Raw genomic sequence first — 18,045 nt, forward strand, 5'->3', positions numbered from 1 at the left:
CCATGCAAAATGTGAGACTCTTAGCATTTGTAGTTTCTGAGATATCGTGATGAGTGAGTCAGTCAATCAGCGACTTTTCGCTTTAATAAATATAGATGTTAAAAATCAACCTACTTTCTACTTTCCACGGCTTCTCTCGCAAGAAGTGTCAACTTGTAATTTTAATTTGTCAGCGTCTCAATTAAAAATCAACCGTATCTTCTTACCCCTAGGTCCTAGTTTCGACAGCCACTCTCGCGTGGGGCGTCAACTTGCCGGCCCACACCGTCATCGTCAAAGGGACCCAAGTGTACTCCCCTGAGAAAGGCCGATGGAGCGAGCTTGGGCCTTTAGATGTTTTTTTATATTTGACCTTTATTACCATCATAATAGATCCTAGTTTCCAGTTTCACTTCAATACATTGTATTTTGTAATCTACTAAAAAATAATGCGTTAAATTGTAAGCAGTATGTTCCTGTTTCACAATATTCCGTTCACAATCACGCAGGTTAGATTGTAATCTAACGGTGACATAATATTATGTACTACTAGCAGCCGCCCGCGACTTCGTTAGCGTGGATCCCGTTTTCCTCCTTTATGGGTGGAGTTTCGTGAAATCCGTTCTTAGCGAGCACCTACGTTCTAAAACGAACCCCCATGCAAAATTTGAGACTTCTAACACTTGTAGTTTCGGAGATTTCGTAATGAGTGAGTCAGTCAATCAGCGTCTTTTCGCTTTTATAGATGTTAAAAATCAACCTATAAGGTTCTTGGCCTTAGGTCCTATTTTCCACGGCTTCTCTCGCGAGAGTTGTCAACTTGTAATTTGAATTTCTGTCAGCGTCTCAATTAAAAATCAACCGTATCTCCTTACCTCCAGGTCCTAGTATCCACTGCCACTCTCGCGTGGGGCGTCAACCTGCCGGCCCACACCGTCATCGTCAAAGGGACCCAAGTGTACTCCCCGGAGAAAGGACGGTGGAGCGAGCTTGGGGCTTTGGATGTACTTCAAATGCTGGGCAGAGCTGGGCGGCCGCAGTACGATACTAAGGGAGAGGGTAAGTGTTTTTATTACTTTCATAAAGTATTGTTAATTGTGAAAAATATAAAACGTTAAAATAGCGGTATCGTTATAGCCAATGAGATGCTGTCATAGTGACATTGACAATACGTCAATGTCACACGAGAATCAAACGTCAGAATAGAGGGACGCGCGGAGACGACTCCGCTCGCTTTTGTGCTAAGTGATGAATTGTATCTAAAATAAGGCAATATAATGTGAAAGATGAGTAACCAGTGTTTTATTTATGAGAATAGATCGACCGGCCTCTAATAGTATAAAATAAAATTGGGAGTGTGTAAATCGACAACCGAAAAGTTTAAAAAAAAATTAATAATTCTAATTAATTTCTTTTCATAAAGTGTATAGTAAAATTGATAGGGAGTTGTGTGTAAATCGACTTGAGAGTTCTTTGGAAATGTTGATAAAATGTCTTATTTAATAAGGAACACAATTCCTGTGCACCACATACTTTGAAAAAACGCGTGATGTCAATATTTTGTAAAACTAGAATTAACGCGACATTTCAACCCAATGTAGCACTGCAATTATTTGTTTATTAAAAACCAATTAACCGAGTCACTGCGTGAGCTATGGGAACAGCATGGGAAGGGTGACAATGACATATTATTATGACTTGACAGAGTTTGATACTACAAGAACACCCTTCCATACCTCAGGCACTGACTCCGAAGTGCTAGACCTAAAATAGGGTGAATTTGCAATAAACCCAATTTATTTATTTATTTCAAATGCAAGTAAGCTTACATTGTTATATGGATCTGTTGCAGTCAAAACTCAATCGGTCAAAACCACTTTTAACTGGAAAAATCAGTCAAAAGTTATATTGACCAAGGGCATCAGTCTAAAACACTTTTGATTGATTTTTCAGTCAAAAGTGGTTTTGAAATTGCATTTAATGTTAGTAAGTACTTATGTCCAATACATTTTCCCTCCACAGGTATCCTGATAACAAACTACTCTGAACTCCAATACTACTTGTCGCTGCTCAACCAACAGCTGCCGATCGAGTCGCAGCTGGTCAGCAAGCTGCCGGACATGCTGAATGCCGAGGTCGTGCTGGGCTCCGTGCAGAGCGTGCGGGACGCGGTCACGTGGCTGGGTGGGTGTCTAAAATGGAGGATACTTTCTAAAACAAAACGGGACTATTCCCACCGCTGCAACTCCTGTGTAGCCAGGATCTACAGCTTGACCGCCAATAAAAACCCAACCAGTGAAGATCAAGTTTCTAAAACTAGTGTCTAAAATGGAGGCCAGTGTCTAAAATGATCGCAAGTGCTAGACACTTGCGATCATTTTAGACACTGGCCTCCATTTCAGATACTAGCCTCCATTCTAGTGTCTAAAATCGTAGCTAGTGTCTAAAACAGACGCTAGTTTCTTTTGACTTTGATCCATCTAACATAGTTTTACGTCCATCTGAAGCATGGGTTCCCAAACTTATTTGAGACGCACCCCCTATCGACCATACAAAAAATTTCGTCCACCTAACATGACTTCGTCCACATAACATGATGACTTATCGTCCACATAACATGATGACTTTTCGTCCACATAACATGACTTGTCCATCTAATATGACTTTACGTCCATCTAATATGACTTTTCGTCCACATAACGTGACTTTTCGTCCACCTAATATGACTTCGTCCACCTAACATGACTTTTCGTCCATATAACATGACTTTTCGTCCACATAACATGACTTCGTCCATTTACCTTGACTTTTCGTCCACATAACGTGACTTTTCGTCCACCTAACATGACTTTTCGTCCACATAACATGACTTTTCGTCCACCTAATATGACTTTTCGTCCATCTAACTTGACCTTTCCTCCTCAGGCTACACATACCTGTACATCCGAATGCTGCGTCAGCCCGCACTGTACGGAGTCACTCCTGAGAAGCTGCAGGAAGACCCGTTGCTTGAACTGCATAGGGCTGACTTGGTTCATACTGCTGCGAATCTTTTGGACAAGTGAGTATTATTTAGTGGTGTTTTAAGCCGTGTATTCATTAGGCAACATTTGTTGATAGACTGTTTATGACTAGTGTGAAACAAGTTTACCATAAACACAGGTTTCTGAAACTTGGCCGTTCACACTTGCTCTCCACTCATAGCGGGGACATGTATCATAAACAATGTTTCATCACCTATGTTTATGGACTGTTTACAGACATGATGAAACATTGTTTATGAACAGTTTATAAACAGTGTTTATCAACAAATGTTGCCTAATGAATACATGGCTTTCGTATCTAACTGTAATAAACAAAATAATGAATTTTCTGGTACATTCATAAATCATAGATCAAAAATCACGTCGACAGAGTTTATTCTTGCAAGCAAATTCGTGCCAGATTCTCACGGCCGTGTGGTGACGGCAGAGTAGAATACATTTGTCACCAACCCCTACTCTTCCCGCGGGTGTCGTAAGAGGCGACTTAGGGACTACACATCAAACAGAGAACGGGCAGCAGCGCTCTCTGACAAACATAAATCTTTTAAACTGCGATCTCCAACCCGCCTGCCAAGCGTGGGGATTATGGCAAAACCCTCTACTATAGTGGAGGAGGCTCATAGTCCAGCAGTGGACTGTAAAGGGCTGTTGATGAAGCAAATAAATATTAAACCTTTGTGTTGGTGTAAAACTTGTCAGAATACAATTTTTGAGTAAAGAGTATCTAAATATTTTTGTAATACCCTTCGCAGTCCAATTGGTTAAAAAGTCTCGTGCTCCTGCATTGGAGACCAAACTATCCTAATGTATAACTTTCTAGAAAAGGGTCTCAACTAATCAAATATCTTCTTTCCCAGAGCCGGCCTAATAAAATACGAACGCAAATCCGGCCACTTCCAACCGACCGAACTCGGCCGAATCGCATCGCACTACTACTGCACATACGAAACTATGCAATGCTACAACCAACTGCTGCGGCCGACGCTCGGCGAGATCGAACTGTTCCGAGTGTTCTCTCTGTCGGCGGAGTTCCGGCACGTCGCGGTGCGCGAAGAGGAAAAGCTTGAGCTGCATAAGCTCATGGAGCGGGTGAGTGGCTAGAGTGGACCCACGTGGCTAGAGTGGACCCACGTGGCTAGAGTGGACCCACGTGGCTAGAGTGGACCCAAGTGGCTAGAGTGGACGCTCGGCGAGATCGAGCTGTTCCGAGTGTTCTCTCTGTCGGCGGAGTTCCGGCACGTCGCGGTGCGCGAAGAGGAAAAGCTTGAGCTGCATAAGCTCATGGAGCGGGTGAGTGGCTAGAGTGGACCCACGTGGCTAGAGTGGACGCTGGTGCCTAGAGTGAACGCTGGTGCCTAGAGTGAACGCTAGTGGCTAGAGTGGAGGGTAGTGTCTAAAATGGAGGCTAAAGTGTCTAAAATGGGCGCTAGTGTCTAAAATGGAGGCTAGTGTCTAAAATGGAGGCCAGTGTCTAAAATGGAGGCCAATGTCTAAAATGGCCGCTAGTGTCTTAAATGGAGGCCAGTGTCTAAAATGGAGACTAGTGTCTTGACAAGTGTCTAAAATGGCCGCTAGTGTCTAAAATGGAGGCCAGTGTTTAAAATGGAGGCTAGTGTCTAAAATGGAAGCTAGTGTCTTAGAGGCTAGTGTCTCGCTCGGCCGCTGTGTCTCGGTCGTCAGTCCACCAAGCGCGGCCGCTCGCCGCGTGTCTCCGGCGCACAGCGTCCACTGCTGCGCCTGCGAGACGATGCAATGCTACAACCAACTGCTGCGGCCGACGCTCGGCGAAATCGAACTGTTCCGAGTGTTCTCTCTGTCGGCGGAGTTCCGTCACGTCGCGGTGCGCGAAGAGGAAAAGCTTGAGCTGCACAAGCTCATGGAGCGGGTGAGTGGCTAGAGTGGACCCACGTGGCTAGAGTGGACCCACGTGGCTACAGTGGACGCTAGTGGCTAGAGTGGAGGGTAGTGTCTAAAATGGAGGCTAAAGTGTCTAAAATGGCCGCTAGTGTCTAAAATGGAGGCCAATGTCTAAAATGGCCGCTAGTGTCTTAAATGGAGGCCAGTGTCTAAAATGGAGACTAGTGTCTTGACAAGTGTCTAAAATGGCCGCTAGTGTCTAAAATGGAGGCCAGTGTCTAAAATGGAGGCTAGTGTCTAAAATGGAAGCTAGTGTCTTAGAGGCTAGTGTCTCGCTCGGCCGCTGTATCTCGGTCGTCAGTCCACCAAGCGCGGCCGCTCGCCGCGTGTCTCCGGCGCACAGCGTCCACTGCTGCGCCTGCGAGACGATGCAATGCTACAACCAACTGCTGCGGCCGACGCTCGGCGAAATCGAACTGTTCCGAGTGTTTTCTCTGTCGGCGGAGTTCCGGCACGTCGCGGTGCGCGAAGAGGAGAAGCTCGAGCTGCACAAGCTCATGGAGCGGGTGAGTGGCTAGAGTGGACCCACGTGGCTAGAGTGGACCCACGTGGCTAGAGTGGACGCTCGGCGAGATCGAGCTGTTCCGAGTTTTCTCTCTGTCGGCGGAGTTCCGTCACGTTGCGGTGCGCGAAGAGGAAAAGCTTGAGCTGCACAAGCTCATGGAGCGGGTGAGTGGCTAGAGTGGACCCACGTGGCTAGAGTGGACCCACGTGGCTAGAGTGGACGCTCGGCGAGATCGAGCTGTTCCGAGTTTTCTCTCTGTCGGCGGAGTTCCGTCACGTTGCGGTGCGCGAAGAGGAAAAGCTTGAGCTGCACAAGCTCATGGAGCGGGTGAGTGGCTAGAGTGGACCCACGTGGCTAGAGTGGCCCCACGTGGCTAGAGTGGACCCACGTGGCTAGAGTGGACCCACGTGGCTAGAGTGGACCCACGTGGCTAGAGTGGACCCACGTGGCTAGAGTGGACCCACGTGGCTAGAGTGGACCCACGTGGCTAGAGTGGACCCACGTGGCTAGAGTGGACCCACGTGGCTAGAGTGGACCCACGTGGCTAGAGTGGACCCACGTGGTTAAAATTGAGGCTAGTGTCTAAAATGGAGGCTATGGGGCGCGCTCGTGTCTAAAATGGAGGGTAGTGTCTAAAATGGAGGCTAGTGTCTTCGAGGCTAGTGTCTCGCTCGGCCTTTGTGTCTCGCTCTGTGTCCCGGCTAACAGGCCTCAGTGGCTAACATGACCAGCGTGGTTAATTCCGTGGCTAACATGGGTACCGTGACTCCGTGACTAGTATGGCCACCTTGGCTAACACGACAGTGGCCATGGCTTAAAATACTGCCTTAGATTATAATAATATGTAAATCCCTGTAATCCATATTCTATTACCCTATCTCCAATATTTCAAAAGTAGTTGAGAAAAATCTTTTGGCAAATGTAAAATTAGTAATTCTAAGTTTTATCACCTGTTTTTTCTCCTAATAAATAAAAGAAAATCATATAAAATATCTACCTTTGTCCCCAGGTACCGATCCCAATAAAAGAGAGCATAGAAGAGCCTTCAGCGAAGATCAACGTCCTCTTGCAAGCGTACATATCCCAGCTGAAGCTGGAAGGGTTCGCGCTAATGGCTGACATGGTGTACGTGACCCAGTCTGCTTGCCGCCTGCTGAGGGCGATATTCGAGATCGTGCTGCATAGAGGTAAGTTCGCAGTGTCTAAAATGGCCGCTAGTCTCTGTACTAGTGTCTAAAATGGCGGCTAGTCTCTAAACAAGTGTCTAAAATGAACGATAGTGTCTAAATAAGTGTCTAAAATGACCGCTAGTGTCTAAATGAGTGTCTAAAATGGTTGATAGTGTCTAATCAAGTGTCTAAAATAGCCGCTAGTGTCTAAAATGGTCACTGGTGTCTAAAAAAATGTCTAAAATGGTCGCCAGTGTCTAAACTAGTGTCTTAAAGGGACGTTAGTGTCTAAATAAGTGTCTGAATTGGTCGCTATTGTCTAACAAAGTGTCTAAAATTATTACTAGTGTCTAAAATGACCACTAGTATCTAAACAAGTGTCTAACATGGCCGCTAGTGTCTAACATGGTCGCTAGTGTCTAAAATGGTCGATAGTGGCTTGCATGGTCGTCAGTGTCTTGCATGATCGTACCTTTGGCGAGAGCATAGAAGAGCCTTCAGCGAAGATCAACGTCCTCTTGCAAGCGTACATATCCCAGCTGAAGCTGGAAGGGTTCGCGCTAATGGCTGACATGGTGTACGTGACCCAGTCTGCTTGCCGCCTGCTGAGGGCGATATTCGAGATCGTGCTGCATCGAGGTGAGTTCGCAGTGTCTAAAATGGCCGCTAGTGTTTAATCAAGTGTCTAATATGGCCCCTAGTCACTAAAATGGCCGCTTCTCTCTGAACAACTGTCTGAAATGGCCTCGTGTCGAAAAATAATGGCTGCTAGTGTCTGTACTAGTGTCTAAAATGACCGCTAGTGTCTAAATAAGTGTCTAAAATGGCCGCTAGTATCTAAAGAAGTGTCTAAAATGGTCGCTAGTGTCTAAAATGGTCGCCAGTGTCTAAACAAGTGTCTTAAATGGACGCTAGTGTCTAAATAAGTGTCTGGATTGGTCGCTATTGTCTAACAAAGTGTCTAAAATGGCCGCTAGTGTCTAAAATGGACACTAGTGTCTAAACAAGTGTCTAAAACGGACACTAGTGTCTTAAAAAGGGTCTAAAATGGCCGCTAGTGTCTAATCAAGTGTCTAAAATAACCGCTAGGGTCTAATCAAAGTGTCTAAAATTATCACTAGTGTCTAAAATGGCCGCTTCTGTCTGAACAACTGTCTGAAATGGCCTCTAGTCTCTAAAATGGTCGCCAGTGTCTAAACTAGTGTCTTAAAAGGACGTTAGTGTCTAAATAAGCGTCTAAAATGGCCGCTAGTGTTTAGAATGGCCGCTAAAATGGTCGCTTTTGCCTTCATTAGTGTCTAAAATGGCCTACTAATGGCCGCTAGTATCATGCATGGTCGCCAGTGTCTCACATGGCCAAGTCTTTTACGAGAGCATAGAAGAGCCTTCAGCGAAGATCAACGTCCTCTTACAAGCGTACATATCCCAGCTGAAGCTGGAAGGGTTCGCGCTAATGGCTGACATGGTGTACATGACCCAGTCTGCTTGCCGCCTGCTGAGGGCGATATTCGAGATCGTGCTGCATAGAGGTGAGTGTCTTAAATTGTTGATAGTATCTAACATGGACGTCAGTGTCTAATAAGGTGTCTTAAATGGCCGCTAGTGTCTAAACAAGTGTCTAAAATGAACGCTAGTGTCTAAAATGGCCGCTAGTATCTAAACAAGTGTTAAAATGGCCGCTATTGTCTAAGTGTCTAAAATTATCACTAGTGTCTAAAATGGCCGCTTCTGTCTGAACAACTGTCTGAAATGGCCTCTAGTGTCTAAAATGGTCGCCAGTGCATAATCTAGTGTCTAAAATGACCACTAGTGTCTAAATAAGTGTCTAAAATGGCCGCTAGTCTCTAAAATGGTCACTGGTGTCTTAAAATTGTCTAAAATGGCCGCTAGTCTCTAAAATGGTCACTGATGTCTAAATAAGTGTCTAAAATGGTCGCTTGTGTCTAAAATGGCCGCTAGTGTCTGAAATGGACGCTGGTGTCTAAATGGTCGATAGTGTCTAAAATGGCTACTGGTGTCTAAACAAGTGTCTATCATGGCCGCTAGTGTCTAACATGGTCGCTAATGTCTAACATGGTCGCTAGTGTCTAAAATGGTCGATAGTGGCTTGCATGGTCGTCAGTGTCTTGCATGGCCGTACCTTTGGCGAGAGCATAGAAGAGCCTTCAGCGAAGATCAACGTCCTCTTACAAGCGTACATATCCCAGCTGAAGCTGGAAGGGTTCGCGCTAATGGCTGACATGGTGTACGTGACCCAGTCTGCTTGCCGCCTGCTGAGGGCGATATTCGAGATCGTGCTGCATAGAGGTGAGTGTCTTAAATTGATGATAGTGTCTAAAATGGTCGCTAGTATCTAAAGAAGTGTCTAAAATGGTCGCTAGTCTCTAAAATGGCCGCTTCTCTCTGAACAACTGTCTGAAATGGCCTCGTGTCTAAAAATAATGGCTGCTAGTGTCTGTACTAGTGTCTAAAATGACCGCTAGTGTCGAAACAAGTATCTAAAATGGCCGCTAGTGTTTAAGCAAAGTGTCTAAAATTACCACTAGTGTCTAAAATGGCCGCTTCTGTCTGAGCAACTGTCTGAAATGGCCTCTAGTGTCTAAAATGGCCGCTAGTGTCTAAACAAGTGTCTAAAATGGTCGCCAGTGTCTAAAATGGTCGCCAGTGTCTAAAATTGTCGCTAGTGTCTAATTAAGAGTCTAATATTGCCCATAGTGTCTAAAATGGTCACTGGTGTCTAAACAAGTGTCTAAAATGGCCGCTAGTGTTTTAACAAGCGTCTAAAATGGCCGCTAGTGTCTAAAATGGTCGTTAGTGTCGAAACAAGTGTCTAAAATGGCCGCTAGTGTTTTAACAAGCGTCTAAAATGGCCGCTAGTGTTTTAACAAGCGTCTAAAATGGCCGCTAGTGTCTAAAATGGTCGCCAGTGTCTAAACAAGTGTCTTAAATGGACGTTAGTGTCTAAATAAATGTCTAAAATGGTCGCTAGTGTCTAGAATGGCCGCTAAAATGGTCGCTTTTGCCTTCATTAGTATCTAAAATGGTCGATAGTGGCTTGCATGGTCGCCAGTGTCTTGCATGGCCGTACCTTTGGCGAGAGCATAGAAGAGCCTTCAGCGAAGATCAACGTCCTCTTACAAGCGTACATATCCCAGCTGAAGCTGGAAGGGTTCGCGCTAATGGCTGACATGGTGTACTATCGAGGACTCGGACGCCTTGACACCTTAAGGGCCTAAATTGTTTGCACACACACGCTCGATTAAGCTACGCCCCCATTCATTCATCTTTCGGGTCTAAGCAGCGTCGGCGCACCACTGTAGATGTTTGCCCTAGCAAACCAAGCTCTATGTAAAGCGTTTAGGATTGAGTATTGCTTAGCTTACCCGCATCCGTGGCGCTAGTTTGGCAACGTCGCATNATAGTACGTGACCCAGTCTGCTTGCCGCCTGCTGAGGGCGATATTCGAGATCGTGCTGCATAGAGGTGAGTCACAACTCAAGTCTGACTGACAAGTCTCAAGACTGCATCCCACTCAAAATCAGGTGCGATTGTGGTCAAATACCTGCCTTGTTATGCATTAAAAAAAAGTTACCTGCGCAGCTCGGGACTATTCCCACCTCTCGTTCCCACCTCCTGTGTAGCCAGGATCTACAGCTTGACCGCCAATAACCCAACCAGTGAAGGTCAAGTTTGTCCCCGGGGAAAGTTAAACTGTCATTAGACCCGCAACGAAATTATTCAGAAGAACATAGGAGTTCGAAGTTAAGTTTCGACTTCCCTCCATTGCAAAGCGGATGACAGGTGACAAACAAAGGTTTTAATAACCTTTAACTACGCAGCTCGCTGGAATGCGACTTCCTCGCTCTCACCCGCACACCTCCCCGCGTTCGTCCAGTCCGCACCAGAGCGTCGATGTGACGTCATGGCCGCTATAGTCTTTTTCACCTAAGATGATCCGTATGACGTTTCGAGTTTGAAAGATTTAGAGATGTCACATAACTAAACCATAGCGATTTATCTATCGATTTTTTTCGAAGAGTTAGTAAAACCTACTTTTAGAGAAATATTTTGTCTAAGTGTTATTTAACAAAAAACATGTTTTTTTTAATTACAAATATTATTGTAACAATTTTTTATTGGTAATATTCAAATTTCATGGTTCGTGTTCGAAAAAACGATTCCTAAAAAGTACTGGTTCTGTTTCTTTAAATTAAAAACTATTAATTTATTTTTAATGCGTTTATTAAAGTCAATAATCGAAAAATATAGTTGATTTTTGTGATGTTTTTAATAACTAAGTATTCACTTCAATCGATTAATGAACCGCGGAAATAATCGATTTTATTATACAAGAAATACCCCAGCACTAAATCTATTCCGTTTCACACATTGCGTACATTAAATAAAAAATATTTTTACATCGTATTTAATTAAAATATAATCAATAGACTCAGATTTTACTACATATTTCAAGACAAGGTAGTTATTTTTTTTTATTATATTGCTAATAAAATACAAAATTTTTTTCAAAAATATTCTGCATAAGTAGTATGCGTAATATGGATAACCTTGAAGTGTCATACGGATCATCTTACGTGAAAAAGACTATAGGTGCGCAGTTAACTTGACCGGGTTGTACGATATTATCAGATCATCTATTCTACACTGCAGGAGCACGACCCTCTCTATTTTACCAGAGGAAAATGGTATTTTTATCCACAACGATGAAACTCTTCTTCTATGTGCAACTTCCTAGATTAATTGGTTAAAATCAGTTCTTTTTTTCTGTCGGCGAGCTTATTTTCTTTGAATGCTGTATTTACCTGTAAAGGCATATCTTTTAGATTCTAGCTTTCTAATAATGTAACGATGCATATAAATTGATATGTTGTTGGTAAATCTTTAACAATAAATAAATAAATAAAGCTCTTGGCCTGCATTTCATTGCCACTTGATAGGATGTAGAAGTGATCTTCAACCAGAGTCCTCAACCACAGAACTGGCTATATTCTAGGTCTTTTAACTGAGTCCAGTGCCTGAGGTATGGAAGCGGCAGGTTCGTTTCAGCCGAATGACGTCCACTGCTGGACATAGGCCTCCCCCAAGGATTTCCACAAAGACCGGTCCTGCGCCGCCTGCATCCAGACCTCCCGCGACCTTCACCAGATCACCTAGTGGGAGGCCTGGCCGCAATACGTCTTCCGGTTGTGCTTCTATGTATTTGTGACGTCAAACGTCAGCGAGACTTCTGATGTGCTTCAGAATAGTCTTTTTTTTGGTTTAGAATCTAGATGGTAATCTTTTAGTCTGTAAGTTTGGCAGGGCCTTTATGGGACATCCTGTATCTTATTATTTTGTTTACTAAACTGTGCAATTTTCTAAACACTAAACAATCGTCTGTTATAATAAACTTATCATTTTGTCTCCAGGCTGGGCGCAATTGGTGGACAAGACGCTGGCGCTATGCAAAATGGTGGACCGACGCATGTGGCAGTCTATGTCACCGTTGAGACAGTTCAGGAAGATGCCTGAAGAAGTAAGTTACATTTTGTGGCGCAGTTACACTATGCGGGACATTGATCGAGACGTAGTGTAAACACGCACTTCAGTTACTTTCGCCGTGCATCGCCACTACTTTGGTGTACGTGCTAGCGCTTCGTTTCGGTCAATTACCCGCATAGTGAAATTGCGCCATTATAAATTTGAGTTTTTCATCGTATAATAAGCGAGTAAGGTTCTAATAGACATGTTGACACCACAGTCAATTGACGTACTTTTTAAAACTGTCAGAACGAAACTCTCCCATAGATTTTGAATGGCACTACAAGCAAGTGACGTCACTATTTTGTCAACCAATTAAACTACTTTTTTCAATTACAATTCGAACAAAAATCGAAATTTACAGGTAATTTAAAATAAATTAGGTTTTTAAGACCAGAATATTTTTAAAACAGTTGTGGTTTCGAATTATTGGGGTATGGTGTCAAACTGTCTATTATGATGGTATACAGAAGGTACAGTGCCCTATAAAGGATTTAAACCTTTAACAGTTATAACTTTATCAAATTTTTCATTGTTTTTGGACCTTGAAACAAGCGAGTAACGTCCAAAATATGGTGGGAACTATATTCTCACTGCCTTATATAGGCTTAAAGTTGGTCGTCTATAGTCTGGTCCGGGAGCACGTAGAATTCTGTCCAATGACCCCAAGCTACCCATCCTTATCGCTCGCGCGTAATTATGTAGATGTCGCGCTCGCACACTCACTGCGGGCGCCCGTCGCACAGTCGCGACAGCAATATAATTACGCGCGAGCGATAAGGATGGGTAGCTTGGGGTCATTGGACAAAATTCTACGTGCTCCCGGACCAGACTATAGTGATAAAGTTTTTGGCCTTCACTGCATGTAAACATTTGTTAAATGAATAAGAAATATCTTTCATTCTTTCCTTATGCGCCTCCACCACTATCAACCGATTCTCCATACATATTGGAAGCCACTCAACTGTCGGCCGACTAAGTCTTTAGTCTGCGGGAGTATTAATTGTCGATGGATTTCACAGGTCATAAAGAAGCTAGAAAAAAAGAACTTCCCCTGGGAGAAACTGTACGAGTTAGGTCCCAACGAAATAGGAGAATTGGTGCGCGCACCTAAACTCGGCAAGATGATACACAAGCATGTGCACCAGTTCCCTAAGCTGGAGCTGGCCACACATATCCAGCCTATCACCAGGTCCACGCTTAGAGTGGAACTGACGATCACGCCGGACTTCCAGTGGGACGACAAGGTAAGAGTAGTCGTAGTCGTGATCATGGTCATGGCCATGACCATTACCATGGCCATGACCATAATCATGGCCATAATCATGACCATGACCATAACCATGACCATGACCATAATCAAGGTGAGTGTTTTTAATGTCACCGTCACAGTCATTCACTGTCTCTGACATTACTGTTACAGTCGCTAGCTGTCATTCCCATGGTGATTCTTTGCGATAGAACGAGACGACATGACCGGAAATGGGTAGCTGGAAATGTGGCCGATATTCCGACTAAAGTCCGGTCGCATAGCTGATAGAATTTCGTCCAATGACCTTAAGATACCCATCCTTATCGCTCGCGCATAATTATATTGCTTTCGCGACTGTGCGACGGGCGGCTGCAGTGAGTGTGCGAGCGCGACAGCAATATAATTACGCGCGAGCGATAAGGATGGGTAGCTTGGAGTCATTGAACGAAATTCCATGTGCTCGGCGACCAAACTTTAGCCTAGACATGCCCGAGTTGAGACACGTTATTGTGAAAGAAAATACCTTTTTTTTTACTTAGTATGTTTTGTCTACAGGTCCACGGCCAATCGGAAGCCTTCTGGATCCTGGTGGAGGATGTGGATTCCGAGGTGATCCTGCATCACGAGTACTTCCTGCTGAAACAGAAGTACTGCAAGGATGAGCATCAGGTACTTTTAAAGGAATTATTATTATTACCACAGAATAAAATAAGTACTATGGTCTGGTCTGTGAGACCGAGCACGTAGAATTTTGTCCAATGACCCCAAGCTACCCATCCTTATCGCTCGCGCGTAATTATGTTGCTGTTGCGCTCGCACACTCACTGCGGGCGCCCGTCGCACAGTCGCGACAGCAACATAATTACGCGCGAGTGATAAGGATAGTAGCTTGGGGTCATTGGACAAAATTCTACGTGCTCAGAGACCAGAACGACCTAGTTTTTGTGATAATTACACTGTCACACTAATATTATAAAGGCGAAAGTTTGTGAGTATGTATGTTTGTTACTTCTTAACGGCTAAACGGCTGGAGCGATCTTAATATTTAGTATGGAGTTAGCTTGTACCCTGGATTAACACAGACTGTCGCTTTTTTTAAGGAAGAGGTGAATCCTAAAAATAAAATGAATAAATAAATAAATTATAATAAATAAAAGTTTATTTAACAACTTTAACATTTTACATTGCTTACATTGCATTGTTGTACCTACTTACATTTACTCTTCCTTCATAAAATCTTAAATCCTTGTCATTTGGCAAGCCCCAGATTTAAAATATTCTCACCGATATAATTGTCCACAAAAAAGTCATAAAACTAATTTTATTTTTGCAAGTAGGCTTTTGAAAAAGCAACAGAAAAGCACTTTTACATAGCCCATAAAGTCTGATAAGTAGTTACCCGGACACCCTGTATAGAATTGCTTTATTTTTGTTTAGGTGAAACTCTTCGTGCCAGTCTTCGAGCCGTTGCCGCCACAGTACTTCTTACGGGTGGTGTCAGACAGGTGAGTCTTCTTTGTATTTATTTATTCATTGGGCTATCAACATGAAATACGGTAATACAGACAACAAAAAAATAGCTAAAGGTGCGTCTGTTTTCATCATCATCATCAACAGCCCTTTACAGTCCACTGCTGGACTATGAGCCTCCTCCACTATAGTGGAGGGTTTTGCCATAATCTCCACGCTTGGCAGGCGGGTTGGAGATCGCAGTTTAAAAGATTGATGTTTTTCAGAGAGCGCTGCTGCCCATTCTCTGTTTGATGTGTAGTCCCTAAGTCGCCTCTTACGACACCCGCGGGAAGAGTAGGGGTTGGTGACAAATGTATTCTACTCTGCCGTCACCACACGGCTGTCTGTTTTGCTGTCTACTTATACCACAGAATAATAAATAAGTACTACGTACAGAAGGTTTTCTTCGCGGAGGTAGGTATTTGAAAAAATGTATGCTCAACGTCGTTAACAATATGGTGTAATTTACCTTGTCTCAAGAGTCAAGCACCATTTTGTTGACAAACGTCAGTGATCGGTACTGCGCCGAAGCCATAGGGCTGACTTCGGAAAAATTATGTGTGACGTGAGGTGCCAAACTGCGGAAAATAGCGGAGGAAATGTTGAACCCCCATGCAAAATTTTAGACTCCTAGCACTTTTAATTTCTGAGATTTCGTGATGTGTGAGTGAGTCAGTCAGTGACCTTTCGCTTTTATAGATTTTCACGCGTACGAAGTCGCGGACACAGCTAATAAAAACATAAATTATTATTTCACAGATGGATAGCCTCCGAAACCCAGCTGCCAGTATCGTTCCGACACCTCATACTGCCTGAGAAGAACCTCCCACCTACAGAGCTATTGGACCTCCAACCGCTGCCTATATCAGCGCTACGGAACCCTGAATACGAAGCGCTGTATAGCGACATATTCCCGCAGTTCAACCCTGTGCAGACACAGGTAAGAATCAGCTGAAATATACAGGGAGAAGTTACTAAAGTCCGGTCGCCGAGCAGATAGAATTTCGTCCAATGGCCCCAAGCCCCAAGCTGTCGCTGCCCATATCAGCGCTACGGAACCCTGAATACGAGGCGCTGTATAGCGACATATTCCCGCAGTTCAACCCTGTGCAGACACAGGTAAGGAATTGTTAAAATACAGAGTGAAAAAGTAACTGGCATCATTTTAAAATAATACTCTACTAATGACACATACAACCGGGTCGAGTTAACTGCGCACCTCTTTGGAATGCGATTCTCCCTCGCAGAGAGTCGATGAAACGTCACGACCGTCAGGTGCGCAGTATTACTAGTGCAGGGGCACTATCGTTTTAAACTTTATAAACCCAGGACTTTTGGGTCTGGTACTGGGACAGGTCTTACCGCTGGACCACATTATAAAAAGGAAATGTTTGTTTGTATTTAATAGGCTCCCAAAAAATTCTTTCACCATTACAACCCTACATTATTTCTCCCGAACATAGGCGGTACAAACTTCGCCGGTATAATAACTAACATCATCTCCACCAGGTGTTCAACGCAGTCTACAACTCGGACGACAACGTATTCGTCGGTGCGCCGTCCGGCTCCGGCAAATCTGTGATCGCTGAGTTGGCACTACTGCGGCTGCTATCGGCCAACAGCGGTGGTCGCGCTGTGTACCTGCTGCCTAAGGACGCGTTGGCTGACGTTGTGTTTGCTGACTGGTACCATCGGTTCGGCGCCAAGTTCAATCTGAAGGTTAGTAAATATGTTGAGTTTAATCAAGTGTCTACAAAGGTACTATAGGTCTAGCGCATTTGGTTCCCAAACTTATTTTGAGACGCGCCCTCTTTCGACCGTACAAAAATGCATGTCGTATCGACCGAGCAGTCTGGAATGCATTTTCTCAGCGGTCGCAGGTTTTTTATACTTAAGTACACATATGGCCCGCGTTTAAAGGTCTTTGCGCCTCCCCCCACTTTAGAAACCAATGGTCTAGCGCATCAGTCAGTGTTACTAAGGTCTAGCGCATGACTCAGTCAGTGGTGCTATAGGTCTAGCGCATAACTCAGTCAGTGGTGCTATAGGTCTAGCGCATAACTCAGTCAGTGGTGCTATAGGTGTAGCGCATAACTCAGTGCCTGAGGTATGGGAGAGGCGCGCGAGGGTGTTTTTTGTGACGTCAAATGTCAGCGAATCTTCAGATTTCTATGCTCTGTCACGTCATAAATGTCAATGCTACTTGACTTTACCAGCAGTGGACGTCATTAATTTGGCCAAAACGAACGAAAGAACGAACTTAACTAGGCCATGTATAAGCGTAGCGAGAGAGACAGAGACGGGAGATAGAGACCTATGCCCGTTTTCACCATCAATCCCTAATTTTCAAGTGACTCCTATGAAAATAAAATAAAATAAAATAAAAATAAAAAAACAAAATTACTGATAAGTGTTACCATAGGGGTCACTTAAATATTAGGGATTGATGGTGAAAAAGGGGCACTAGTCAAATAACGGTCGCAGTATCCCGTCTCGGTCGCTTGTCTCTGTAGCGACTCGAATCGCCACCTTAGGAGTAACCGTACAAAGGTACTTGAGAAGTTAGTGATCGCTGAGTTGGCACTACTGCGGCTGCTGTCGGCCAACAGCGGTGGTCGCGCTGTGTACCTGCTGCCTAAAGACGCGTTGGCTGACGTCGTGTTTGCTGACTGGTACCATCGGTTCGGCGCCAAGTTCAACTTGAAGGTATGTAAAAGCGAAGTTACTAATAAGGTACTATAGGTCTAGCACATAACTCAGTGGTGCTATAGGTCTAGCGCATAACTCAGTCAGTGACGCTATATGTCTAGCGCATAACTCAGTGCCTGAGGTATGGGAGAGGCGCGCGAGGGTGTTTTTTGTGACGTCAAATGTCAGCGAATCTTCAGATTTCTATGCTCTGTCACGTCATAAATGTCAATGCTACTTGACTTTACCAGCAGTGGACGTCATTAATTTGGCCAAAACGAACGAACGAACTTAACTAGGCCATGTATAAGCGTAGCGAGAGAGACAGAGACGGGAGATAGAGACCTATGCCCGTTTTCACCATCAATCCCTAATTTTTAAGTGACTCCTATGAAAACAAAATTACTGATAAGTGTTACCATAGGGGTCACTTAAATA

The 18,045-nt window shown here is 44.2% G+C and overlaps 1 protein-coding gene across 1 annotated transcript in view; it reads left to right on the forward strand.

The window, feature by feature from the left end:
- The window catches only part of LOC114366680 (U5 small nuclear ribonucleoprotein l(3)72Ab), a gene marked incomplete at its 3' end in the record, with an annotated part of 35,207 nt that extends 17,582 nt beyond the window's left edge, over positions 1-17,625 (forward strand). Inside the window, exons 19-30 of the mRNA XM_028323624.1 lie at positions 861-1,038; positions 2,002-2,163; positions 2,905-3,040; positions 3,881-4,112; positions 6,455-6,632; positions 12,044-12,150; positions 13,178-13,402; positions 13,963-14,076; positions 14,845-14,912; positions 15,679-15,859; positions 16,429-16,638; positions 17,470-17,625. Coding sequence (XP_028179425.1) covers positions 861-1,038; positions 2,002-2,163; positions 2,905-3,040; positions 3,881-4,112; positions 6,455-6,632; positions 12,044-12,150; positions 13,178-13,402; positions 13,963-14,076; positions 14,845-14,912; positions 15,679-15,859; positions 16,429-16,638; positions 17,470-17,625 — 1,947 coding nt within the window. The remainder of the gene's footprint in view (positions 1-860; positions 1,039-2,001; positions 2,164-2,904; positions 3,041-3,880; positions 4,113-6,454; positions 6,633-12,043; positions 12,151-13,177; positions 13,403-13,962; positions 14,077-14,844; positions 14,913-15,678; positions 15,860-16,428; positions 16,639-17,469) is intronic.
- Between the last annotated feature and the right edge of the window lie 420 nt (positions 17,626-18,045).

The sequence above is a fragment of the Ostrinia furnacalis genome, unplaced genomic scaffold, assembly GCF_004193835.3.
Source record: "Ostrinia furnacalis isolate ACB-3 unplaced genomic scaffold, ASM419383v2 OfSCF0660, whole genome shotgun sequence".
NCBI classification, from domain to species: Eukaryota; Metazoa; Arthropoda; class Insecta; order Lepidoptera; family Crambidae; genus Ostrinia; species Ostrinia furnacalis.